The 25,192-nt window shown below is 43.0% G+C and overlaps 1 protein-coding gene across 1 annotated transcript in view; it reads left to right on the top strand.

Moving 5' to 3' along the window:
• The window catches only part of LOC126267978 (serine protease 33-like), a 143,389-nt gene that overhangs the window by 67,160 nt on the left and 51,037 nt on the right, over window positions 1–25,192 (top strand). Inside the window, exon 4 of the mRNA XM_049973325.1 lies at window positions 16,904–17,178. Within this exon, the coding sequence (XP_049829282.1) occupies window positions 16,904–17,178 (275 nt within the window). The remainder of the gene's footprint in view (window positions 1–16,903; window positions 17,179–25,192) is intronic.

Here is a 25,192-nt window from a genome sequence, read left to right as displayed (position 1 = left end):
GGAACAGAGGATTTTTCTGGTGCTGGAATTCCACCGCCTAGAACACAGTGTTGTTGCAACAAGACGAAGTTTACAATGGAGGTTTAATGTAACCAAAGGACCGAAAAGCGATACAATAAAGGATCTGTTTGAAAAATTTCAACGGACTGGGAACGTGACGGATGAACATGATGGAAAGGTAGGGCGACAGCGTACGGCAACCACAGAGGGCAATGCGCAGCTAGTGCAGCAGGAGATCCAACAGCGGCCTCGGGTTTCCGTTCGCCGTGTTGCAGCTGCGGTCCAAATGACGCCAACGTCCACGTATCGTCTCATGCGTCAGAGTTTACACCTCTATCCACACAAAATTCAAACGCGGCAACCCCTCAGCGCCGCTACCATTGCTGCACGAGAGACATTCGCTAACGATATAGTGCACAGGATTGATGACGGCGATATGCATGTGGGCACTATTTGGTTTACTGACGAAGCTTATTTTTACCTGGACGGCTTAGTCAATAAACAGAACTGGCGCATATGGGGTACCGAAAAGCCCCATGTTGCAGTCCCATCGTCCCTGCATCCTCAAAAAGTACTGGTCTGGGCCGCCATTTCTTCCAACGGAATCATTGGCCCATTTTTCAGATCCGAAACAATTACTGCATCACGCTATCTGGACATTCTTCGTGAATTTGTGGCGGTACAAACTGCCTTAGATGACACTGCGAACACCTCGTGGTTTATGCAAGGTGGTGCCCGGCCACATCGCAGGGCTGACGTCTTTAATTTCCTGAATGAATATTTCGATGATCGTGTGATTGCTTTGGGCTATCCGAAACATACAGGAGGCGGCGTGGATTGGCCTCCATATTCGCCAGACATGAACCCCTGTGACTTCTTCCTGTGGGGACACTTGAAAGACCAGGTGTACCGCCAGAATCCAGAAACAATTGAACAGCTGAAGCAGTACATCTCATCTGCATGTGAAGCCATTCCGCCAGACACGTTGTCAAAGGTTTCGGGTAATTTCATTCAGAGACTACGCCATATTATTGCTACGCATGGTGGATATGTGGAAACTATCGTACTATAGAGTTTCCCAGACCGCAGCGTCAACTGTTGTTGACAATTGTAACTACTGTAATTTCGAAAGTTTGTCTGCCTGAAAATGTACTGTTGTCCCAACATATTGCAACAAACGGTGTATTTCTATCGCTCCTCGTTTAGTTTGTATTGCCGTTTCAAATATACCGGTCATTTTTGAAAGACCCTGTAGCTTGAAATACCCCTGTTCCGGAGAGCTCGTCATTGGTATGTCTGTTCATTCCGACCCAGACGGAATCAAAACTTCACCAGGTTAGGGCGCTGCTGGCGAATGGTGATGTGCTACTTGAAGCCTATCTGAAGACTTCTACTACGAGACTGCAGCCTGACGGCTGTGGGTGGACATCGTTGCCCCACGCCGTCGCTTCCAATTGGTCGCAGCCTTGACTATTAGAAGATGCAGACCTATAGGGTGTAACACCTACAGCGCCTCTCGATGTTGAAAAAACAGAAATAGCTCCCAAATTAGCTCCCATGTCCTTAAAATATTTCACAAAATGACCCGAGTCCCTCCACAAGTACTAATTACAGTATAGAAAGCAAAAGAAAAGAAAATGAAAATTTAATTATAAATTTTAAAAACATGGGAAGGGGGAAAAACAGTAGAAAATATTAAAATATTAGTTATTCCAATACGTAAGAAAATCAATATTATAATCATAGAACGTACGTCTGGGTCACCAAAGATAGTGTTTATTAAAGTATAAATAGCCATACGTTGTAATTACGATACTCCAGTCTATGTTCTAGTTCGGAAGTTATTTAGGACGTACAGCTTTAGAGAACAACAATTGGGACTTTATTAAACGAGGATCAAGAATAGATCGTAACGAGATTGTTTTTGAGGATTGTCAATTCAAGACTTTAATTTGAACCTTTTTCAGATTAGATAAACTGGAAGGTGAATAGTAATCGCTGTGGCTTTAATGTCAATTCGTGTGAATATTTAAACGCTTTACTGAATTGAGAATTTTATCCGGATTCGGACTTTGAATTGTGATAGTGGGAAACTTTAACTTCACGCAACTATTGACCATAATTAATGACAGTTTGCGGATATGAAATAGAAATAACTAACTTACCGAAAGTGACAGGATATTATCTAACATCTCTGATGCTAGCTGGAATTCTACTTAGACATCTAATTAAAGAGCTTCTTTGAATGAGATCGTATGAGTGAACCTATTTATTAATAGTTCTTGTCAATAAACTGACATTGTTAATTTGAAACATAATACAAATCTTGAACATTAATTTCACTTAGATTAATAAACGTTAAGGTTACGTGATCTGTGCCAAGAACAAACTAGCGATTCGTAACTAAAACAATTGAACGAAAGGTTAAAGTATCGTCTTCTGTAAACATTGCTAGTAAAGCTACTAAAGATTTTTTTTCTCTCAGAGTTGGGAAGACTATACGTGTAATGACCCACGTTTAACATTGGGTTTTAAAAGTAATCAAACTGATACTTAGCCGGGACAATATTAAATAAAAGTAAAACCCTTCAATGACAGTCAATGTGTAATAAATAAAATCAAACTTTCACCTATTAGACGAAAAAGAGAAAACAGAAAAAGGGCTGCTACAAGGGTCTTCTTTTGGCGAAGGGCCTAGTCCACCTGCTACAAGCTGCCGTCTACTGGTTGCTGGGAGGGCACTTGAGTGCGCCTCGCAGGCTGTATGCGTCCCGCCTTCCTGGCCGTATGCTGTGTGTGGCCGAGGGAGCCCAGGACTTCCGGCTTCACGACAAACGCCATTGTGGGCACAGGTCTAATCTCGAGTCTCTCGTCGAGTGCAACGAGGCCTTACAGTTCACCGCGGCGCGTTCGTATGCCGACACACAGGGTCCCTTTGCCGCCCCCTCGCTGCTTCGCTGTCTGATCTGCCACAAAACTATCCAAGTTGTTTGGGTGCTGTGGCCAGCATTTCTCATTAACGCCCGGGCGAGCAGCCCGGCCTGTTTCCTGAACAGCGAGGAAAATAATATTCACTGTAGCAAACGCTTTAATAAAATGTTATTTAAGAAACCTTTGTCATTCTGGCGTCTTCGGACGTAAGACTGAAAGACTCACCAGTCCTCGGGGCTCGGCCTCTGTTGCATTGTAACGTCACCGCTTCACCCGTCCAACCTCGATACCCACTGACATCTTGAACCTGAGACGTGACCTTGACAGATCTAAGATACAAGACCACTCAGAATGGCGTAAGCAAGGAAGATGGAAGCAGACTGGTACAGTTGCAGAAAGCTGTCTTCAATAAAAGAGCTCTACTGATGCACATTGACATGGAGTTGAGGAACAAATTCCTAGATTTGTACGTCTGGAGCACAGCATCGTATGGAAGTGAAACACGGACTACTGGGAGTGCAGAGAAGGAGAAACTAGAAGCATTTAAAATGAGGTTGACCCGTGGCGCCATTGAGTTAGTGGACTGTTCTGTCTGGCGCCACGGGCTCAGGTGTAGTATCGACTATCCCTCTTGCGGCCCCATTGCCAATATCTATGAGGAAGAGTTGGTATCTATGCTTGCCGATGTATATATACGGGGTTCGCTGGTCCGAGAGAGAGGCACGAAGTTTGGGGATTAGCGGTAGCGTCGCGACAAGAAGTAGTGACGATGTCCGAGCGGCCGAAACCACGAGCTGCGTAAGGAGGGCCTGCCCGGAGCGAAGATACCGGATTACTTCACCGGGGTCAGCGTCGACCACAAGCAGGAGGTCGACATCCCGTCTGTTGGTAGGCGACCGCTCGTGGCCTGACTGTTCTCTTCTGCCTGGCTTTCACCGGCACCACTCAGTAACCTCTACGCCGCACTGTAGAACCATGGAGCCGCTCGCTGATAAAGGCGAATAACAGTCTGTAATCCCTGTGGCGATTTGTGTCATTGTCTACCTGCCCTCATTATTTTCTAGTTTGTACCCGATCCTCAGAGTCGGCCGGAGTGGCCGTGCGGTTCTAGGAGCTTCAGTCTGTAACAGCGCTGGTGCAGGTTTGAATCCTGCCTCGGGCATGGATGTGTGTCATGTCCTGCGGTTAGTTAGGTTTAAGTAGCTCTACGTTCTAGGGGTTTGATGACCAAAGATGTTGAGCCCTTTAGTGCTCAGAGCCATTTGAACCATTTTTGATCCTCAGAGTTTTACTCGGTCGGCTCTTTGGTAGTAAACATAGCCGTAGTATTATACTAAGACGCTAGTTATTTGAAAATTTCTTCCGCTATTATACTTCCTTTCCTTTCTGGTTTGTACCCGATCATATATATGTTCTAAATAATCAGCTCCTGGTTGTAAATACAGGTGGAACAGTTGTACTAAGGCACAGGTTGGCGTTAAACAAAAGAGGGACCTTGTGGTTATATTTAGATGTTAACCGGTTCAATTCTTTGATTGTGATTGCGTTTCTCAGTCGTTAGTTAAAGTCTGAACAACCTGTTGTTCTAACCTGTTCGTTTCTGTGTTTGAAAGGCCGGGTCATTACTGGTGTATTTTAGCTGGATCTTGTGGTTCCGCCGACTGAGTTCTCTTGTAATAAGTGTTCACAAGTAATGTTTTAAGACGTTCCTTCAGAGCGGTCTTCATAACTAACAATCAGTTTAACTTTGAAAATATTAACAGTCAACTGTCACCAGAGCTTTAGTAAAAATAAAATTGTCAGAAGGGACGGGTTAGGATCCAGTCGCACCACGGTTGCCGATTGAAATTAGGAGGTTGGTTGCTTTGAAGTAGGCCTAAGCTTTATCATTGTCATATTGTTTCTTAATCTGTTTAACCTTTTAGCACAGATGCTCATCATAACCCCGAACCTTTCGACATACAGCTTTCAAACTAAAAGTTACGTCATCTGTTTTGAGTAACTGAATCACTGTTATCATCAATGGTGAATATATAGTTTTCATGTATTGCAGAAGAACATTTAATAAGACAGACTGCGTCCAGCACGGTAGTAAACACCGCTGTTTCACCCGATAACTGACGGGCTACAGACCCGGCCGTTTGTAATCACTGTTATATTATTTGCTGTTTTGCAATATAGCACTCAGATTTCTTTTGCAAAAACTTAATCAGTTTAAGGTTTAAGGTTAAAGAATTAGAAAATCTGTTCATTTTGTTAAAGAAAATTTTATGGTTATATATTTTTAAACAAAGAGGCTGTGTGAAACTTATATTGGTGGGTCCTCCCTTACACGTTTTCCTTAATTCCAGTAAGTACCACGTATCAGAGGTGCTGTGGAAGAGAGACAAAATACGGAATGAATATTTACTAATAGGAACAGGTGAAGAAAGAAGTTTATGAAGACCATGATCAGGGAACGGACACGTTAGTAAGACATTTGCTACAGGATCCACGAATAATTAACCTGTCACTGGAACGACCAATAGATGGGAAAATAATGCAGGCACACTAAGATTACAACACATAAAACGGAATATTTGCAGAGGCTTGTAGGAGAATAGTCCTAATACACACATGAAAAAAAAATTGCATCACCTCGGTTCCGAGAGTTCCGGAACCTGTACAGAAAATTAGAACAGAGGTCAACATAAACAGCATTTCCGCCCTTTTTATTGCTCATGAAAACCACACAGTGCACGTTGTACCACCATACAGCGAGATCTTCAGAGGTGGTGCTCCAGATTGCCGTACACAAGGGTACCTCTAATACCCAGTAGCACGTCCTCTTGCATTGATGCATTCCTGTATTCGTCGCGGCTTAGTATCCTCTAGTCCATCAAGGCACTGTTGGTACAGCTTGTCCCACTCCTCAACGGCGACTCGGCGTATATCCCTTAGAGTGGTTGATGGGTCACTCTGCCGTAAACAGCCTTTTTCACTCTATCACAGGCATGTTCGATAGGGTTCATGTCTGGAAAACATGCTGGCCACTCTAGTCGAACGATGTCGTTATCCTGATGGAAGTCATTCACAAGATGTGCACGATGGGGACGTTTTTGAAGGTAAATTTTGGATGTCTTTCTTGAATATTGGAAAACTTGGGCCTCTAGCGAAAACAAGTCCAAAACAAAATTTAACTATATTAAATTTCCTACAAAAAGGTCCCATTCATTTTTTCTCTATGACTAACAGTTTGCACGTAGTGTATGAGAGAATATGAAAATCGAGCAAGTGGTATTTGAAGGCATTGCGGCAACTGAATCACCATCTCTAATATTAAGTGCCGTTATTTGTCGTTTGACCGGTGTATGCGAGGCGCAGTGTTGTATTACATATTCAGGGAAGCTAATTTACCTGCAAGCGCATTCTTGGCTCAAATGGGTGCTTATCTGACATAAATATGTTGGACAGGAACAATGCACGGTTAGGAAATGCATAATTCCACGGCTCAGTGTATCTTGTCTTAGTAGTAATCTTTCACTTACGTTAGCAAATAATTCATAGACTCTCTGGCCCTTTTCGCATGTGTCCCAGTCCATTTTCCATGTCTTCACTCGCCATCTTTTAGGATGGCGTTTAACGGTGATGTCTTCTGTGATTGCACATATTTTGTCCATAAAGCCCATCTTCATCCAGTACGTTCCAGAACGGCACCTGATGGCTGCTGTCGCCCAGCCCTTTCCAGAGATAAAGTTGCAAAGGCGCCTAAAACCGTAGGAGTGCACCCCTCTGCCTGCTCCTCACATCTCTTCTGTTTGTCGCTAGAAGGAGTTCATGTGCCCATGCGCTTATTGCAAAGACTATAGAGTGATATATTGTCGTGTCTGTTGGTGGAGATCTGAAATGTCTGTCTGCTCTTGCCAGTTTCTGTAACGTTTTTTCAGCCTTGTCTGACGTAGTTTGTATGTCGATCTGGAAGGAGAGTCCCTCGTCAATAGCAATTCTTAAGTATCCCGTCGTCTGTGTTCGTGTTATTTTTCTGTTTTCAGATTTCACCGACAGGTGTCTAATGAGTGTTCCTTTAAGTAGGCCGTAAAGTGTTTTGTTTGAGGCAACTGTTAGTTTAATTTGTGTGCACCAGTATGTTGTAAAATACCACTGGCTTTCTCCCCAAATTATACTCGGAAGCCTGCCGACGCTACCATCGTACCACTAGCAGGTCTTTGTCATTGCCACGATTCCGGCTGCGTAGTCAAGCCTCGCTACCGAGACGTAAAATGGGTTCTGTTGCTACATCCCAGAAGTTGAGACCGCAGATCAATCCTTGTGGGCATACCATAATGGATCTTTTGATCACTTCCAGGGTGCCTGCTAGCCAGTCATTAACCCTGTCCCTACAGTAATCGCGTAGGCTGTGGTACAGGGTGCAGGGTACCTGTGGCTCCCTAAGACGCTCAAACATCATAGGCCACTACAGGCTGTCAAATGCGCCAGCATTATGGCAATTACATATCTCCAATTTGTGTTTTCTACTATGCAGAGGATTTGTTTTATTCCGTCGTCACTTCACTTGTTTGTCTGAAATTCGTATTGATGTAGATTAAACCTCATCAGCCATCTGTGGACAGGTACGACAGACCGTAAGGTTTTCTAAAGGTTTGTTTCCATTAGGGTCAGCGCGTTCCACTACCGTATTAATGAGCTCGAAGATAAGAGAAAGAGTAGCATCGATCGTAAATTTTTAATCTGTTTATTCCAGATCGATTTCACCTATTGTGTAGCCATCTTCAGCTCAGTTGTATCCAAGTTGTGATGACTCATTGTAAATAAAATCGCTCTTGCTATCACTTGGCACAACATTTAACAACCAGTTAAACTGTTCACCCCATAAACACAAATTGTAAGATTTAGCACACTTACATCTAAGAAATTAATTCCATCATAGATATTTACATTTCAGTTTCAGTACTCTTATGGTGAGCTCAGTTCGACTTTAACCAGTTCAGCGTCATGGTTAACTGACCGTTTTCGAACAACAGGACCTGAAAACTAACACACACACATGTTCTTAATAATTGTCCAGAAAAAATAACAACCGTTTAAGAAAACGAAAACTGCTCACCACACCATTAAGTGGCCATTTCTTTGAACAACAGAACTTGAAGACTAATACATTCACATGCTCTTTATAATTGTACACCAACAAAAGCGTAATAACCATTTAAGAAAGTGAAAAACTATTTATCAGACTTCGTCCGAAGAAAATGTGAGTCTCTTCATAAATACATTCTCTGATTTTACGCTTTCGTGCTTCTCATCTAAGATTTCTGCTCATGCCACATTTCAGTACATTGTACCCAAAGCAAGGCAAATTATAGTACTTTCCTTTATAGATACAGTGTGATATCTAATAATTCTCAGAACTTCTGGTCCCGTGGTGATTTGTGCAGTAAACAGGACCGTATCCCCAACAGCTAATAAAACCTGGACATACTACAGCAGTATTATCTTAAATACTAAACTACTTTCCTGTACATATATGTTTTTGACTAATGTATAACATAGACTATTAAAATATAGGTTTCCTGTTCAGTTTACTTCATTTCTTACATACGTGTCATTGACAAAAAAAGTTAGTACCCTCAATGCTTTCTGAGTTCAGAGAACAAAATTATTACTGTTGTGGTTGACAGGAGAGCCAACACAGGGTTACTAAAGGAGGCCGAAATGCACGCGTTTTAGCTCACGCAGGCTGGCGTGAGGTCTGGAACATGACAAGGGAATTAGAATTGAGAAAAACGGACGTAGCTGGTGAAATACGTAACTTTAATCCATTAATGACGAACGTCGCTCTTTATGGTACATGATTCACAATATCAATAGTACGGATACTGGCGCCTTGCTAGGTCGTAGCAAATAACGTAGCTGAAGGCTATGCTAACTATCGTCTCGCCAAATGAGAGCGTAGAAGTCAGTGAACCATCGGTAGCAAAGTCGGCTGCACAACTGGGGTGAGTGCTAGGAAGTCTCTCTAGACCTGCCGTGTGGCGGCGCTCGGTCTACAATCACTGATAGTGGCGACACGCGGGTCCGACGTATACTACCGGACCGCGGCCGATTTAAAGGCTACCACCTAGCTAGTGTGGTGTCTGGCGGTGACATCACAATTACTGTTGCACAGGTAGATTTTTCTTTTTTTCAGATCCGGGTGGCAGCAGTCCTTTAATTCTCCTAGATTTAGGCGAGGCCAAAAGATAACTACCTGGGTGCGATATGTTGACTGTTTTATTGAGTATTGAGTCCTGTAAACACTAATTGCCATTTGCTATTTCTTTTATGTACTGTAAAGATTTCGGTTGACATTTGAGTAGTACTGCTTCTCCAAGTAAATGCTTTTGTGCATGATCTGAGTTTTTGTCATGTGTGTTCTTTCTGGCTCCAGCAACAGTGGTGAGTGGAGTGAGAATATTTCGTACCTCTTCCTCCCGTGTGGGTTCTTTAGACAGGTGTGAGGATAGGTTAATCCATTCGTTGATTTCTTTATGGTCAATAAGCAGTTCTGAAGGAGTCTATAGCATTGTGTAAATAGGTAAATTGTTTACAATGTTTTGAAACGGTTCAGTGAATTCTATCTGTAGTTTGTGTTATGTACTGGCTTAACTTCTCATAAATTGGTCGAATTCTCTAAAAATGTGTTCCATTGGATTACTTGGAAGATGATAACGGGATATCAAACTGTACTTAATATTATTATCTTGTAAAAAAATCTTCCCATTTCTGCATGTAAACATCGACGCACTGAACATGAGAAATGCGACAAGTTTGCCAACTGTTGGTATGTAATGTTTCAGAATCCTAATGATGATGAATACTGTCATCAATCTTGTAGCATACAGTTTGGCATAATTTGAAAATATATAATAAAGAGGTACTAAGTACTTAACAGCACCCCATGCGGAATGCTTTGGCACCTAATATAAGGGCTAACAATTTGTAGTGGCTGTGTTGGTAATGTTGTAGTGGTGGTCTTCAGTCCTGAGACTGGTTTGATGCAGCTCTCCATGCTACCGTATCCTGTGCAAGCTTCTTCATCTCCCAGTACTTACTGCAACCCACATCCTTCTGAATCTGCTTAGTGTATTCATCTATTGGTCTCCCTCTACGATTTTTACCCTCCACGCTGCCCTCCAATACTAAATTGGTGATCCCTTGATGCCTCAGAACATGTCCTACCAACCGATCCCTTCTTCTGGTTAAGTTGTGCCACAAACTTCTCTTCTCCCCAATCCGATTCAATACTTCCTCATTAGTTATGTGATCTACCCATCTAATCTTCAGCATTCTTCTGTAGCACCACATTTCGAAAGCTTCTATTCTCTTCTTGTCCAAACTATTTATCGTCCATGTTTCACTTGACAGAGATAAGCCTCTACACCCTTACATTTGTCCTCTAGCCATCCCTGTTTAGCCATTTTGCACTTCCTGTCGATCTTATTTTTGAGACGTTTGTATTCCTTTTTGCCTGCTTTATTTACTACATTTTTATAGTTTTTCCTTTCATCAATTAAATTCAATATTTGTTCTGTTACCCAAGGATTTCTACTAGCCCTCGTCTTTTTACCCACTTGATCTTCTGCTGCCTTTACTACTTCATCCCTCGTTCTTCTACTGTATTTCTTTCCCCCACTCCTGTCAGTTGTTCCCTTATGCTCTCCCTGAAACTCTGTACAACCTCTAGTTCTTTCAGTTTATCCAGGTCCCATCTCCTTAAATTCCCACCTTTTTTTCTGTTTCTTCAGTTTTAATCTATTGATCAGTGTTAGTAATATAGAGTGTAATTCCATGTAGCAGCCCTTATTAGTAGGTTTTGCTTTCTGACACAGTAGACAAGATTTTAATAGTTGTTCAACATACCATACAATGGAAGCTTTCACGGCCGGTATTGTCTTCACTTAAAACTTCCGTCCCGGCGGGGTCAGGGATTTTCTCTGCCTCGTGATGACTGGGTGTTGTGTGATGTCCTTAGGTTAGTTAGGTTTAAATAGTTATAAGTTCTAGGGGACTGATGACCATAGATGATAAGTCCCATAGTGCTCAGAGCTATTTGAACCATTTTTTTAAAACTTCCGGGCTGATAGGCCGTGGTCGAAGTATACTTCCACCATGGCCTATCAGCCCGGAAGTTTTAAGTGTTCAACATACCTTCACATATTTGAAAAGTAGCAATATAAATTCAGTTTTCTTAAACGTTTCATTGTACTATAATGACCCGAAATATAACGTATATGCCAAATTACCATCTCTTTACAAGAATCAAGAATGCATAGAAATTAGCTGTCATTACAGACATTACATCTGTAGAAAAACACATTGTTTTGAGTGTTGTAATGTTGCAAAATTTTCTTAGGTGGTTTTTATGTAAGTAGTCTTTATTCCACCTTGGATCTGCATCTTGTAATGTAGCCATGTTGTTACATGTATCTAAATACTATTGTCTGTAGAATCTGTCTTTCATTAACGAACTCCAGTAGTCAGTTATCTGTTCTGTTAAATCCGAAAGATCAGTCAGTCTTGTGGTAGATGCGACAAAGCGTCAGTTACAACGTCTTTCTTACCTTTTACGTGCATTATCTCAAAATTGTATTCCTGGAGGAAAGCTGTCCACCTCGTAACTTTGTAATCCTACTTGCTCTTAGATTAAAATTGTGTGAAATACTGTTATTAAGGTACTATCTCCACAGGTCCAGCAGCTGGCAAGGCTTCTCTCATATCCCATGTACTAATGATTCCAACCGATTTACCCATTCATTCTGACTTCTACTCGCTATCGTGGTCCCAGTCGAAATAACAACTAAGAAGGTCAGAGAGAGGGGCGGAGGGGGGGAGGAGTAAGGGATGAGCACAGAAGGGGAGAAAAATGGAATTAGGAAGGGGAAGGATGACATGGACAGAGAGATTAGGGAGGAGGAGATCTGTAGAGAGAGAGTGTGTGTGCTGATAACAGATATAAGGGAAAGGAGAAGGAGATTGACAGAGAAAGGGGGGAGGAGGAGAGCGATAGAGAGAGGGAGGGAGAAGGAGATCAGGTCGAATATCCAGATTTTAAGTTCAATGACAATGACCACGGAAGAATGCAGACTTGCACTTGGTACATAAAGACCTTTAATAGGCGGCTCATAGAAAGGAGTTTGAGCTCATAGAGTTCCTTGCACCGATTACCATCGACCACTGTACACCAAGAATCCCATTAGCACGGTGTCGGGTACATTTGTCCAGAAATATCGTTCTCTCGAGCAGAATTGTCTTCAGTGATGACTCCAGCTTCGAACTGAGCTCCAATAACCAGCGAAAGTGTGCGAGGAGAGGCTTCAGGATGCAGAGGGATACCAATCTGACTGTCGTTCGCCATTCTGCCCGAAACTCAGGAGTGATGGTCTGGGATGCCATTTCTTTCGATAGTAGGACCCCTTTTGTTGTCATACGCGACACCTTTAGAGAACGATACTCTACGGCCCCTTTTGTTGCCCTTCATGGCAAGCCATCCAGGGCTTACATTTCAGCAAATAATGCCCGCTCGCGCACGGCGAGGGTATGTATTGCTTGTCTTCGTGCTTGCAAAACCCTACTTTGCCCATCAAGGTCGCCGGGTCTCTCTCCAATCGATAACATGTGGAGCATTATGGGCAGGGCTCTCCAAGCAGCTCAGGAGTTAGACGATCCAACGAGACAATTGGACAAAATTTGGCCCAACATCCCTCAGTCAATGCTAAGCTGAATAACTAAGTACCAGAGGTAGCCCAACGCGTTGTTGACTTGCTCAATTTGTGAAGCTCTTTCTCTTCAATAAATCATCCAAGTTTTGTAGAACTGCAATAATTTGTTTGTCTCTAGACGTACATCATATCTACTGATTTCTGCCCCAATCGGCTAATTCCTTTGTGTTCGTGTTACGTCTTTTTTTATTTTTTTTTTCTTAAAGTTTTTTTTCAATTTAGTGACAATTACTGCCCTTGAAACTTCCTGGCAGATTAAAACTGTGTGCCCGACCGAGACTCGAACTCGGGACCTTTGCCTTTCGCGGTCAAGTGCTCTACCATCTGAGCTACCGAAGCACGACTCACGGCCGGTACTCACAGCTTCACTTCTGCCAGTATCCGTCTCCTACCTTCCAAACTTTACAGAAGCTCTCCTGCGAACCTTGCAGAACTAGCACTCCTGAAAGAAAGGATATTGCGGGGACATGGCTTAGCCACAGCCTGGGGGATGTTTCCAGAATGAGATTTTCACTCTGCAGCGGAGGCAAAGGTCCCGAGTTCGAGTCTCGGTCGGGCACACAGTTTTAATCTGCCAGGAAGTTTCATATCAGTGCACACTCCGCTGCAGAGTGAAAATCTCATTCTGGAATTACTACCCTTGTAAGTCAAAAGAGTATTGGTAGTGGTAATAGTGGAAAAAAAGTGGGTGTACGAGCAAATTTAGTATGCGATAGTTTTCTATAGATGATCTGCTAAAACGATCCTTTTCCAGTAGAAGAAAGTAAGATTTTAAGAGATAGGTAAATGTAAATGTAAATCTAACAAAGGCATAGCTTGTGATGAGGCTCACAGATTAGACTCAAACTACACTACTGGCCATTAAAATTGCTACACCACGAAGATGACGTGCTACAGACGCGAAATTTAACCGACAGGAAGAAGAAGCTGTGATATTCAAATGATTAGCTTTTCAGAGCATTCACACAATGTTGGCGCCGGTGGCGACACCTCCAACGTGCTGACATGAGAAAAGTTACCAACTGATTTCTCATACACAAACAGCAGTTGACCGGCGTTGCCTGGTGAAACGTTGTTGTGATGCCTCCTGTAAGAGGGGAAATGCGTACCATCACGTTTCTGTTAGCAGAATATGGAATCGGTGGGTTCAGGAGGGTAATACGGAACGCCGTGCTGGATCCCAACGGCCTCCTATCACCAGGTGTCGATATGACGGACATCTTATCTGCATGGCTGTAACAGATCGTGGAGGCACGTCTCGATCCCTAAGTCAACAGATGGGGACGTTTGCAAGACAACAACCATCTGTCCGAATAGTTCGACGACGTTTTGCAGCAGCATGAAGTATCAGCTCGGAGACCATGGCTGCAGTTACCCCTGACGCTGCATCACAGACAGGAGCGCCTCCGGTGGTGTACTCAACGACGAACCTGGGTGCACGAATGGCAAAACGACATTTTTTCGGATGAATCCAGGTTCTGTTTACAGCATTATGACGGTCGCATCCGTGTTTGGCGACATCGCGGTGAACGCACATTGGAAGCGTGTATTCATCATCTCCATACTGGCGTATCACCCGGTGTGATGGTATGGGGTGCCATTGGTTACACCTCTCGGTCACCTCTTGATCGCTTTGACGGCACTTTGAACAGTGGACGTTACATTTCAGATGTGTTACGACCCATGGCACTACCTTTCATTCGATCCCTGCGAAATCGTACATTTCAGCAGGATAATGCACGATCGCATATTGCAGGTTCTGTACGGACCTTTTTGGATACAGAAAATGCCCCGGACAGCACATTCCTCAGATCTCTCACCGACTGAAAACGTCTGGTCAATGGTGGCCGAGCAAATGGCTCGTCACAATACGCCAGTCACTACTCTTGATGAACTGTGTGTGATATCGTGTAAAGCTGCATGGACAGCTGTACCTGTACACGCCATCCAAGCTCTGTTTGACTCAATGGCCAAGCGTATCAAGTCCGTTATTACGGCCAGACGTGGTTGCTCTGGGTACTGATTTCTCAGGGTCTATGCACCCAAATTGCGTGAAAATGTAATCACATGTCAGTTCTAGTATAATATATTTGTCCAATGAATACCCGTTTATCATGTGCATTTCTTCTTGGTGTAGCAATTTTAATGGTCAGTAGTGTATATGAGCAGAAGCCTCTTTCAAGCTCATAGAATTTTTCACCTGAGTGAGCCGTAGGAAAAACTAAAACGCTGTCTAAATATTTACGCGTGAAATATGAACAATTTCTGAGCTGCAGGTCATCTTTTGGCCCGGTAGGCGGTGGTCAAGCGCACTGACACAGTTTTTCAGCTCAGGTTCTGTTCCCGCTGCTAATATATTTTTGTCATTTTCTTTGGTTCCTCACAAAGAAAAATTATTAACTATGAAACTGAATTACATTTAAACATTTCAATTTATATACGTAATATTAATATGTTCAACTAGGCAACCAAACAGTGCTTCGCAACTGCTAAATATATATGGGAATTGGATACATGCCTTCTTCTCAGCCATGTCTCTGTCTCTCTCTTCCTCCACTCCCTTTGCCCATTTCCTCCTCTTGCCTCCTATCTCTGTTCATATCCTTCCCCCCACTACTTGTACATCCCTTGTCCCACACTCTCTCTATCCATCTCCTTCTCCTTCATCCCTCTGTCCATATCTTCCTTCCACCCTCTCCCCCTTGTCTGTCTATTTCCTTCCCCCCCCCCCTCTCTCTCTCTCTCTCTCTCTCTCTGACCATCCTCAGCTGCCAGAGACTGTGGTCATGGCCGCGTGACTTCGCGTTTGTGAGAGCGAGCGTATGTGTGTGTGTGTGTGTGTGTGTGTGTGTGTGTGTGTGTGTGTGTGTGTGTGTGTGTGTCTGTCTGTTGTCTAATACCCATGAAGGCCTGTTTGGCCGACAGCTTACTTGTCTGACAATCTTTTTGTTGTGCCTATGTGCAACTTATCGCCTCCAGTACATGGTGAATAGTAATCCATTCTCTTCATAGTACTGATCTTATTTAATGTTATTACAAAAGGATCCTTGATTGCGAACTGATATCAAATTAATACGTAAATCAATTGGCATCATCTGCTGTATTTGCGATGATGGAAGCTTTTATGACAATATTTCGTATGGTTTTATTCTTGGAACAGGTGGGATTATAAAGTTAGCCATAAACACAACCTTAGTGTTTTCTGTTAACAACGACTGCGAAGAGGAAAGAAAAATCGTACATTTTCACAGCAGTATTTAGCATGTTCTTTCTCGCAGCCGGTTTAATAAAAAGTGTATCATATATAACATGTTCTCAGTTTGCTGCTGTTGATTTGTTAGTCAGTCAATCACGAGGAAATCTATTCAACCGAGTCCATGCTTCTCATTGCGTTATTTGAAGGCCATTGAAGTAAGACCGTGAAATTATTGAAATTCAAGATATCGGGAATTTATTGCTTCGACCATAAGTTTCTTGTGTTTTCAATGCGTTTACCACAACGCTTGGTGAGGAACAATATTCTTCGTCTTTTCGTCCGGAGAGAAAACGAATAGCGCCGATGGTCTACACAACCACGTTGCTCGTACGCCTAGCGATATTTCGACGCATCACTGGCGTTATTTTTTCCACGGCAGTAACCCACGCACTAATATAAAATTAATGTTTGCAACACACCAAATTACCATGAACTGACATCAATTCAATCTTCGCAACACACCAGATATACGATCACCACCGATAACTGACTGAAATATCGCTTTCAGTTGTAAGGTATTTCGCGAAATTTCGACATTCAATGCGGAATAAGCGACAACGGAACTGTAAATTTAAACGTTACTTTTATTATTTTTATGAAAACTTGCGACAGCAGAACTGTCAAACTGACTGTCACATTTCTTTCATTAAGATATTCTTACAGAAACACCATCCCAATTTCCGATTTTTCCGGTGGATTTTCCAAAAATTTTCTTCCATACAAACTTTGGCCTGACAATTACGAACACAACCAAAAAGAAATCAGCGAAATCGATCGATCCATTCTAAAGTGATGATCGTTCATGCATGAGGCAGCTGATTTTTATTTATGCAGTTTTAGTTACGATTACTACTTTTGTAAGCCAGAGGGCTGAAGGCCACCACATTGGTTGAATTTCGCACGAGCCGCCTGCGGATCACAAGCAGTGCATCGCACAGCCGGGCTTTGTCACCTGTTGCAGTGCAGGGAGCTAGGCGGCTGATGTTGTGGGGCCGGCCGGCCGACACGCCGAAGCCGCTGGTGCTGCCCGACGACGGCGGGCGCACCGGGCTGGTGGCCGGCATGGGCACGACGCGGCCCGGCGTGTCGAGCAGCGCGCCCTGCGAGATCCGGCACGCCCTCGTCACCGTCCTCACGCGCCGGGAGTGCCTCAACACGCGCCTGCCGCGCGCCGAGGCCATGCAGCCCGGCATCATCTGCGCCGGAGAGCTGGCCGGCGGCGTCGACACCTGCCAGGCGAGTGCGCTACGTGCCAGCGAACTGCATCCGCCACTCGGCACTCGTTCCCTAGCGCTCGCTACCCACACGAACGAGGCCCCGTAAAAGCAGGCCTGCAGTTGCTATTTTTCTTTATTGCGATTTCGTCCCTTTGTCAGCGGTTCAGTACTTCGCTCATCAGCCAAGAGCAATCGTAAGAATATAACAAAGAGTATAGAAAAATAAAAATATGGGGAATTTTTACATTTTAAATTAAAAACGATTAATGACAGAAAGCTAACAGGACGAAATATATAAACAATTAAAGAAACACTGTTACGATGGGGTGATATTCTATTAAAAATAATTAAAAAACAGACAGTGGAGCATTCCACTTTTACTTAACGTCTGAAGGACCTGCACTGGATGAAAAATTATTGTGGGAGAAGAGAATTTGTTCCATAGATCTTGGGGAGTGTGGGTAATGAGATAGGGACCTCTTAAGTGGGGAAAATAAGGAGATGACAGGTAGGAGATGAACCAGTTAGTGAGAACACAGACTGTGCAAAGGAGGATTCAAAAATGTTCAAATGTGTGTGAAATCTTACGGAACTTAACTGCTAAGGTCATCAGTCCCTAAGCTTACACAATACTTAACCTAGATTATCCTAAGGACAAACACACACAACCATGCCCGAGGGAGGACTCGAACCTCCGCCGGGACCAGCCGCACAGTCCATGACATGAGGAGGATTAATGGTGTGGAGGGAGAGTAGTGGTACGAAAATAAAGGGACAGTTCAAAATGGTTCAAATGGCTCTGAGCACCTTGGGACTTAACTTCTAAGGTCACCAGTCCTCTAGAACTTAGAACTAATTAAACCTAGCCATCCTAAGGACATCACACACATCCATGCCTGAGGCAGGATTCGAACCGGTCCGGTCGCTCGGCTCCAGACTAAAGCGCCTAGAACCACACGGCCACCCTGGCCGCAAAAGGGACAGTGTTGGGTTTAGAGGGAAAAGGAGAGAGGAGCCCTGATGTGAATCAGATAGGTGGGTAAGGGTTTAAGTTGGTGGGCGGGATATTTATCAGAGTAGAATTATCTGCCACAGGGGGTTGGTTAAGTTGCGTTAAGATGAGACATGGAGTGTGTATGTAGGTGTAGGGATATAGGGATGTGTTTGTGAAGGCGCAGCAGCATACCAGTGTTGGTGATCAGAGGCGAAACAATGGGTTTATCAGAATTTAGTTTACAGGTGGTACAGGAGATGCAGAGGTGTTCAGTGTGAGTGAGGAGGGGTGGTAATTTGATAAGATGGTAGAGGATCCATGTGAGGAAACGTAAATGGATGTGGAAAGCGATAAGGAGTGCACGAGGTTTGAAGATATGGAGGGACCTAACAGAACTTTTCTGTAGCACATACACATGCAACAGTGACATAAAGGATGAATCACTTAAGTATTTTATGAGTGTTGAGAGTAGTGGTTGTGTGTAATCCCCAAGTTCGCCCCATTAGTAGTTTTAGTCTATTGTGGGCTTTCTGTTGGATGGTTAGTAGGTGAGGTTCCCACGTTAGTTGCCAGTCGAGCATGTCTCCAAGTGACTTGTGGGCAACGACAAATATAGGCTTGAGCACACGTATGTGTGACATCGTTCATGGCCAACAGCAAATGCCCCTTTTGTCAAATCTTCGACAGGGGAGCTTCTATCAAAGATCTTTCATAAACATTAGAGCGAGGCCTAACTTTGCTCCAAGTTCGCCTTTCTGTACACATCTTTTCGCTTCCTTCAGTGGATTTAAACTTTAAAATGACGAATTGTATTTGGTGCGTGTCCACTCCCGTAGCTGAGTAGTCAGCGCGACAAAATGTCAATCCTAAGGGCCCGGGTTCGATTCCCGGCTGGGTCGGAGATTTTCTCCACTCAGGGACAGGCTGTTGTGTTGTCCTAATCATTATTTCATCCCCATCAACGCACAAGTCGCCGAAGTTGCGTCAAATCGGAAGACTTTCTCCCGGTGAAAGATCTACCCGTCGGGAGGCCCTAGTCACAGGATATTGACACTGATTGATTTGGTGAGTGGCTATCATCGTAGTGATCAGTGCAAATACAAAGGCGAGGAAACTCTTTATACCACAAAGCAAGATTACTGCAAAAACCATAATAAGTGGCGGGAATTTTATAAAGAAATACCTGCAACAATCAGTTGCATTCGAAATGGCTGCTCTTTGGATGATGTTACGTTTACATACAGGGTGAAACTAATAAAACCGACAAACTGCAGGGACGGATTCCTGACTGGAAACTGAGTAAAAAAGGGCCTATGAGCATGCGTACAGAAACGGACAGATGTGTGTGCAATGACAAAATATCGTCCAAGGGATGCAGTGCATGCGTTCACACGTCGCATCATACATTGCCATACTCTTTCGCATGTTCCAGCCTCTCTCTGAACAGCGTCACAGGGATCGTGAACACGCTGTTGAAGGGTATGCATATCAGGAATGGTTCAGCATACACAACGCATTTTAAATGTCCCCATAGGCAAAAATCCAGGGGATTTAAGTCTGGTGATCTAGCAGCCCATGCAACAGGGTCTCCACATCCTATCCAACACCCGAGGAAGATGATGATGAGGTGTTGACGAACTATAATGCTGAACTGGAAAGGTACTCCATCATGCAGAAACCACATAAGCTGTCGCATTGCCAAAGGAATATTCTCAAGCAGTCCAGACAGAGTATTCTGGAGAACACTAGGAATTGGCATTGTAGAATAACAATAGTCCAAGTATGTAGTCACCGAGAATCCCTGCCTACATACTGATGCTGAACCTATAGTGATGAGATGCAACAACAATTCCCTGAGGATTGTCTGTAACCCACAGATGACGATTATGCAGGTTGATTCCAGTCCTGGTAACGCTTGCTTTGTCGGTAAATATGACTGATGAACGAAAACTCATAATTGTAATGCTGGTGCAAAAAACATAGACGGAATCTTTCCTGCAGAGGGAAATCCCCTTCTGATAATTCTTGAACTCATTGCAGGTGCTAGGGATAGTAGCGGTTGTCACGAAGCAAGATCCGTGTGATTACAGGTGTCAGAGAGGTAACTTTTAGGTCGGAATCAGGATTCAACAAAAATGGTTCAAATGGCTCTGAGCACTATGGGACTTAACATCTATGGTAATCAGTCCCCTACAAATTAGAACTACTTAAACCTAACTAACCTAAGGACAACACACAACACCCAGCCATCACGAGGCAGAGAAAATCCCTGACCCCACCGAGAATCGCTACCGCACGACCACGAGATGCGGGCAATCAGGATTCAGGCAAATTGTTTTGAGAGAAGTCAAAATAACAAAACAGCCCCCACAAAACGCTTAAGAATACAGAGAAAAGGAGGGTCAGCTCATATAATCAAAATATTAGAGGACTGAGTAAAAAGGTACAAGAGCGTCTCAACTATTTGGAAAATTTATAGATATCTGAAAAGATGGACACCATGTGCCTATCTGCAGAACTAATATGGGACACGGAAGCACTGTTACATATATTAAAACAGAACACATGTCCAAAAACAGTTAGACAAGTACATTTTGTAGTGATCAGCGCACAGAAGTGTGTTCTTGTGAGTTAATAATGAAGTAGTTAATTCACTTTTAATTATAACTGTATATAAACCCCACTGATAAATTTTGAACTGTTTATGACGAATTTGGTTTTCTTGCTGTGATAGCTGTCAGACAGCATCAAGCAGTTAACCGTTTGTGTGCCTTTTACAAGATTCTGAAAGGAAAAATGATCTGGAAATCTTATTTGGTCCTACAATATGATCTCAGGAATTAAATTTCCAGCATAGGTGCATAAGGACAGCAGGACCCAAATTGAAAATGTTTTCTTTAGTCAAATACAGAGCAAGAAAATAGTTGCTTACCCAATAACAAACACTACCTCCGATCATGACGCACGTTTGTTAGAATGAGTAACAGAGTGCCTTGTAGTGTTGACAGTCTTCATAGAAATCACGTAGAATTACTAATGATTCCAAGAAAACTGTTTTTAAGAATGAAACTTATAAGAACAGAATTGATAACAAACCAAATGCTAACATAAAATGTATACTCTTCCATGATAAACTCATATCATTATTTGAAAATAGTTTTCCACATAAGCTAATCAAACATTATATTAAACAGACCATAAATCACTAGAGGGATTACCATCTGAAAGGAAAAGGGAAAGGTATCTGCTGGAAAGAGCAAGCAGAGGTCCTACAGTAATTATGTTATATATAAGAACTTCTCAAAATTGCTAAGGGCCGGCCGCGGTGGCCGTGCTGTTCTAGGCACTTCAGTCCGGAACCACGTGACTGCTGCGGCCGCAGCTTCGAATCCTGCCTCGGGCATGGATGTGTGTGATGTCCTTAGGTTAGTTAGGTTTAAGTACTTCGAAGTTCTAGGGGACTAATGACCTCAGATGTTGAGTCCCATAGTGCTGAGAGCTATTTGAACCAATTGAAAATTGCTAAAGAAAGTTATAAACAAATCAAGAATCATGCACATTATCTTAAAAAATCAGTAACAAAGACAATAGACTGAAGATCATGTGCGACGTAGTACATATACACTACTGGCCATTAAAATTGCTAGACCAAGAAGAAATACACATGATAAACGGGTATTCATTGGACAAATATATTATACTAAAACTGACATATGATTACATTTTCACGCAATTTTGGTGCATAGATCCTGAGAAAACAGTGCCCAGAACAACCACCTCTGGCCGTAATAACGGCCTTCATACGCCTGGACACTGAGTAAAACAGAGCTTGGATGGCGTGTACAGGTACAGCTGCCCATGCAGTTTCACTCGATATCACACACAGTTCATCAAGAGTAGTGACTGGCGTATTGTGACGAGCCATTTGCTCGGCCACGTTTTCAGTTGGTGAGAGATCTGGGAAATGTGCTGTCCAGGGCAACAGTCGAACATTTTCTGTATCCAGAAAGGTCCGTACAGGACCTGCAATATGCGGTCGTGCATTATCCTGCTGAAATGTAAGATTTCTGAAATGTAACGTCCACTGTTCAAAGTGCCGTCAATGCGATCAAGAGGTGACCGAGAGGTGTAACCAATGGCACCCCATACCATCACACCGGGTGATACGCCAGTATGGAGATGATGAATACACGCTTCCAATGTGCGTTCACCGCGATGTCGCCAAACACGGATGCGACCGTGATAATGCTGTAAACAGAACCTGGATTCATCCGAAAAAATGTCGTTTTGCCATTCGTGCACCCAGGTTCGTCGTTGAGTACACCACCGCAGGCGCTCCTGTCTGTGATGCAGCGTCAGGGGTAACTGCAGCCATGGTCTCCGAGCTGATACTTCATGCTGCAAAACGTCGTCGAACTATTCGGACAGATGGTTGTTGTCTTGCAAACGTCCCCATCTGTTGACTCAGGGATCGAGACGTGCCTCCACGATCTGTTACAGCCATGCAGATAAGATGTCTGTCATCTCGACTCCTGGTGACAGGAGGCCGTTGGGATCCAGCACGGCGTTCCTTATTACCCTCCTGAACACACCGATTCCATATTCGGCTAATAGTCATTGGATCTCGACCAACGCGATCAGCAATGTCGCGATACGCTAAACCGCAATCGCGATAGGCTACAATCCGACCTTGATCAAAGTCAGAAACGTGATGGTACGCATTTCTCCTCCTTACATGAGGCATCACACCAACGTTTCACCAGGCAACGCCGGTCAACTGCTGTTTGTTTATGAGAAATCCGTTGGAAACTTTCCTTATGTCAGCACGTTGTAGGTGGCGCCACCGGCGCCAACCTTGTGTGAATGCTCTGCAAAGCTAATCTTTGGCATGTCGCAGCATCTTCTTCCTGTCGGTTAAATTTCGCGCATGTCGCACGTCATCTTCGTGGTGCAGCAATTTTAATGGCCAGTAGTGTATATAACTTGTAACCTCACATGAGGAGTACTTTATTTAATTTTTTAAATATAATCTACACTGGTAGGAAATGTTAGAATTTTAATGTGCATTACTTCAAGATCTAATGAAATCGGTAATTTTTTACATAGAAAGCTGTGGATTGCTGTGTTATAAAGGTTAAATGGCGTGTTTGTATTGGTAACACTGGCAAAACAGTATCGTATCGTTTTAATAGTACAAACACTCGTTGAATGTCGAAGTGCTAACTTTTTTCCGCGGAAAAATGACGAATAGGTTTGTAAATCTCTCAAAAAGTAAAGTATGACGCCAAAAAGATGTGTTTTTAAGAAAGGTGAGTTTCATGGATATTGGTTTTTGAATAAAGGGAAACATTGTGTTCAACATGTGGCGTGTGAAGTTACAGACAATGAAATACAGGCAAACTCGTCAGTATCTTGAGAAACGCCCATTAGAGCTTCGAAGATTAAAATAAAACGTTGTGATACACAGTTTTCTCAAAACGAAAGTAATGTAAATGGTTGGTTAGGTTATAATCTGATAGATTTACACATCCTAACAAAGGTGTTAGGTGAATGTGTGTGTTGTAAAATATATGGAGGGCCAGTTAGTTTATATGAAGACAGTGAGGTATCAAACTGACTAGCCAGGAAACTTATCATTAATTCTGTCAGTTGTAAATATACTCATTCATTTTGGAATTCTGATAAGTGTAAAGATAATTATTTTGAAGTAAACGTCAGGTGGTTTTATGGATTGAGAGCTATTGACAAAGGACACACTGCAGCAAAAACAACGTGTGCCGTGGTGAATGTGCCCACGCCCACCTTGTAAAGTCGACAAGTATGCAGGATTTATTGGATCTGCTGTGGAATCTGTTGCATGTGACTCAATGAAGGGTGCTGCAAACGAAGCTGTCGAAATAAATGTTGGTATGACTGACATACCACTAGCTTTTGATGGCACTTTGCTGAAGTGCAGCTATAGTTCTAAGAATTCTGTTGCTACCAGTGATCAGTGTTGATACTGGAAAGATAATAGATTTTCAGATTTTAACCAAACATTGTTATAAGTGCAAATCTTGGAATGAAGAAAGGCATATCTGTGACAGAAATTATGAGGGAACAATGGGTGGCATGAATGCCTCTGGAGCTATTTTAGTTTTTAGTCGATCTGTGAACGAAAGGGGAATATGTTACACTAAGTTTTTAGGAGACTAAACAGCATATAACAGTGTAGCAGCCGCTCAGCCTTATGGTGAGAAGATTATCACAAAACTGGAATGTGTTGGTCATGTCCAGAAGAGGATGGGCACCAGGTTTAGTAATTGGAAACAGAACTTGAGAGACAAGAAACTTTCTGATCTTAAAACCATAAGAGGCAGGCTGACAGATAAAATGATTGATGAACTACAACAGTATTATGGAGTGGCCATTAGAAATAATAATGAGGATTTGTTGAAAATGAAGCAGGCAGTATGGGCTACCTTCTTCCACAGACTGTCGACTGATAAAAAACCAGTACGCCACCTTTGCCCTCCTGGACCTGATTCATGGAGCAATTACCGCAATGCCCAGTACTTAAACAGTTCATACAGCCATAAACATTCCATTCCAGCAGTAGTCATGGATATCATAAAAACTATTTACAGATATCCGACAAATCCTGAATTACCGAAGAAGTGTCTGCACAATCAGACTCAAAATCCCAATGAGTTGTTCAAAAATCTTATGTGGACTCGCTTACCGAACTGTATTTGTTGGAATGGAGACACTAAATTGAGGAGTCAGTGATGCTGTTATTGCTTTTAATGATGGCAACACTAGTAGGGTGAAAGTGCTACAGCATATGGGAATTAATCCTGGAGCCTTCAGAGAACTTGAACAGAAGGACAAGGTTCGCATTGATAAAACAGAGTTTGCAGCATAGTTGGCCACTACGGAGTCCAGAAAGAAGAAAATACGAAAAAACTTGCAGAAAGACCTAGAGGATGATACACAGTATGGTGCAGGGTGCTTCTGAGTGATTAAAAATAAAAAATTAAGCATATATTGAGTTACAGTC

This window comes from Schistocerca gregaria, chromosome 4 (assembly GCF_023897955.1).
Source record: "Schistocerca gregaria isolate iqSchGreg1 chromosome 4, iqSchGreg1.2, whole genome shotgun sequence".
Lineage (NCBI taxonomy): Eukaryota > Metazoa > Arthropoda > Insecta > Orthoptera > Acrididae > Schistocerca > Schistocerca gregaria.
This window is presented reverse-complemented; position numbering and strand designations above follow the sequence as displayed.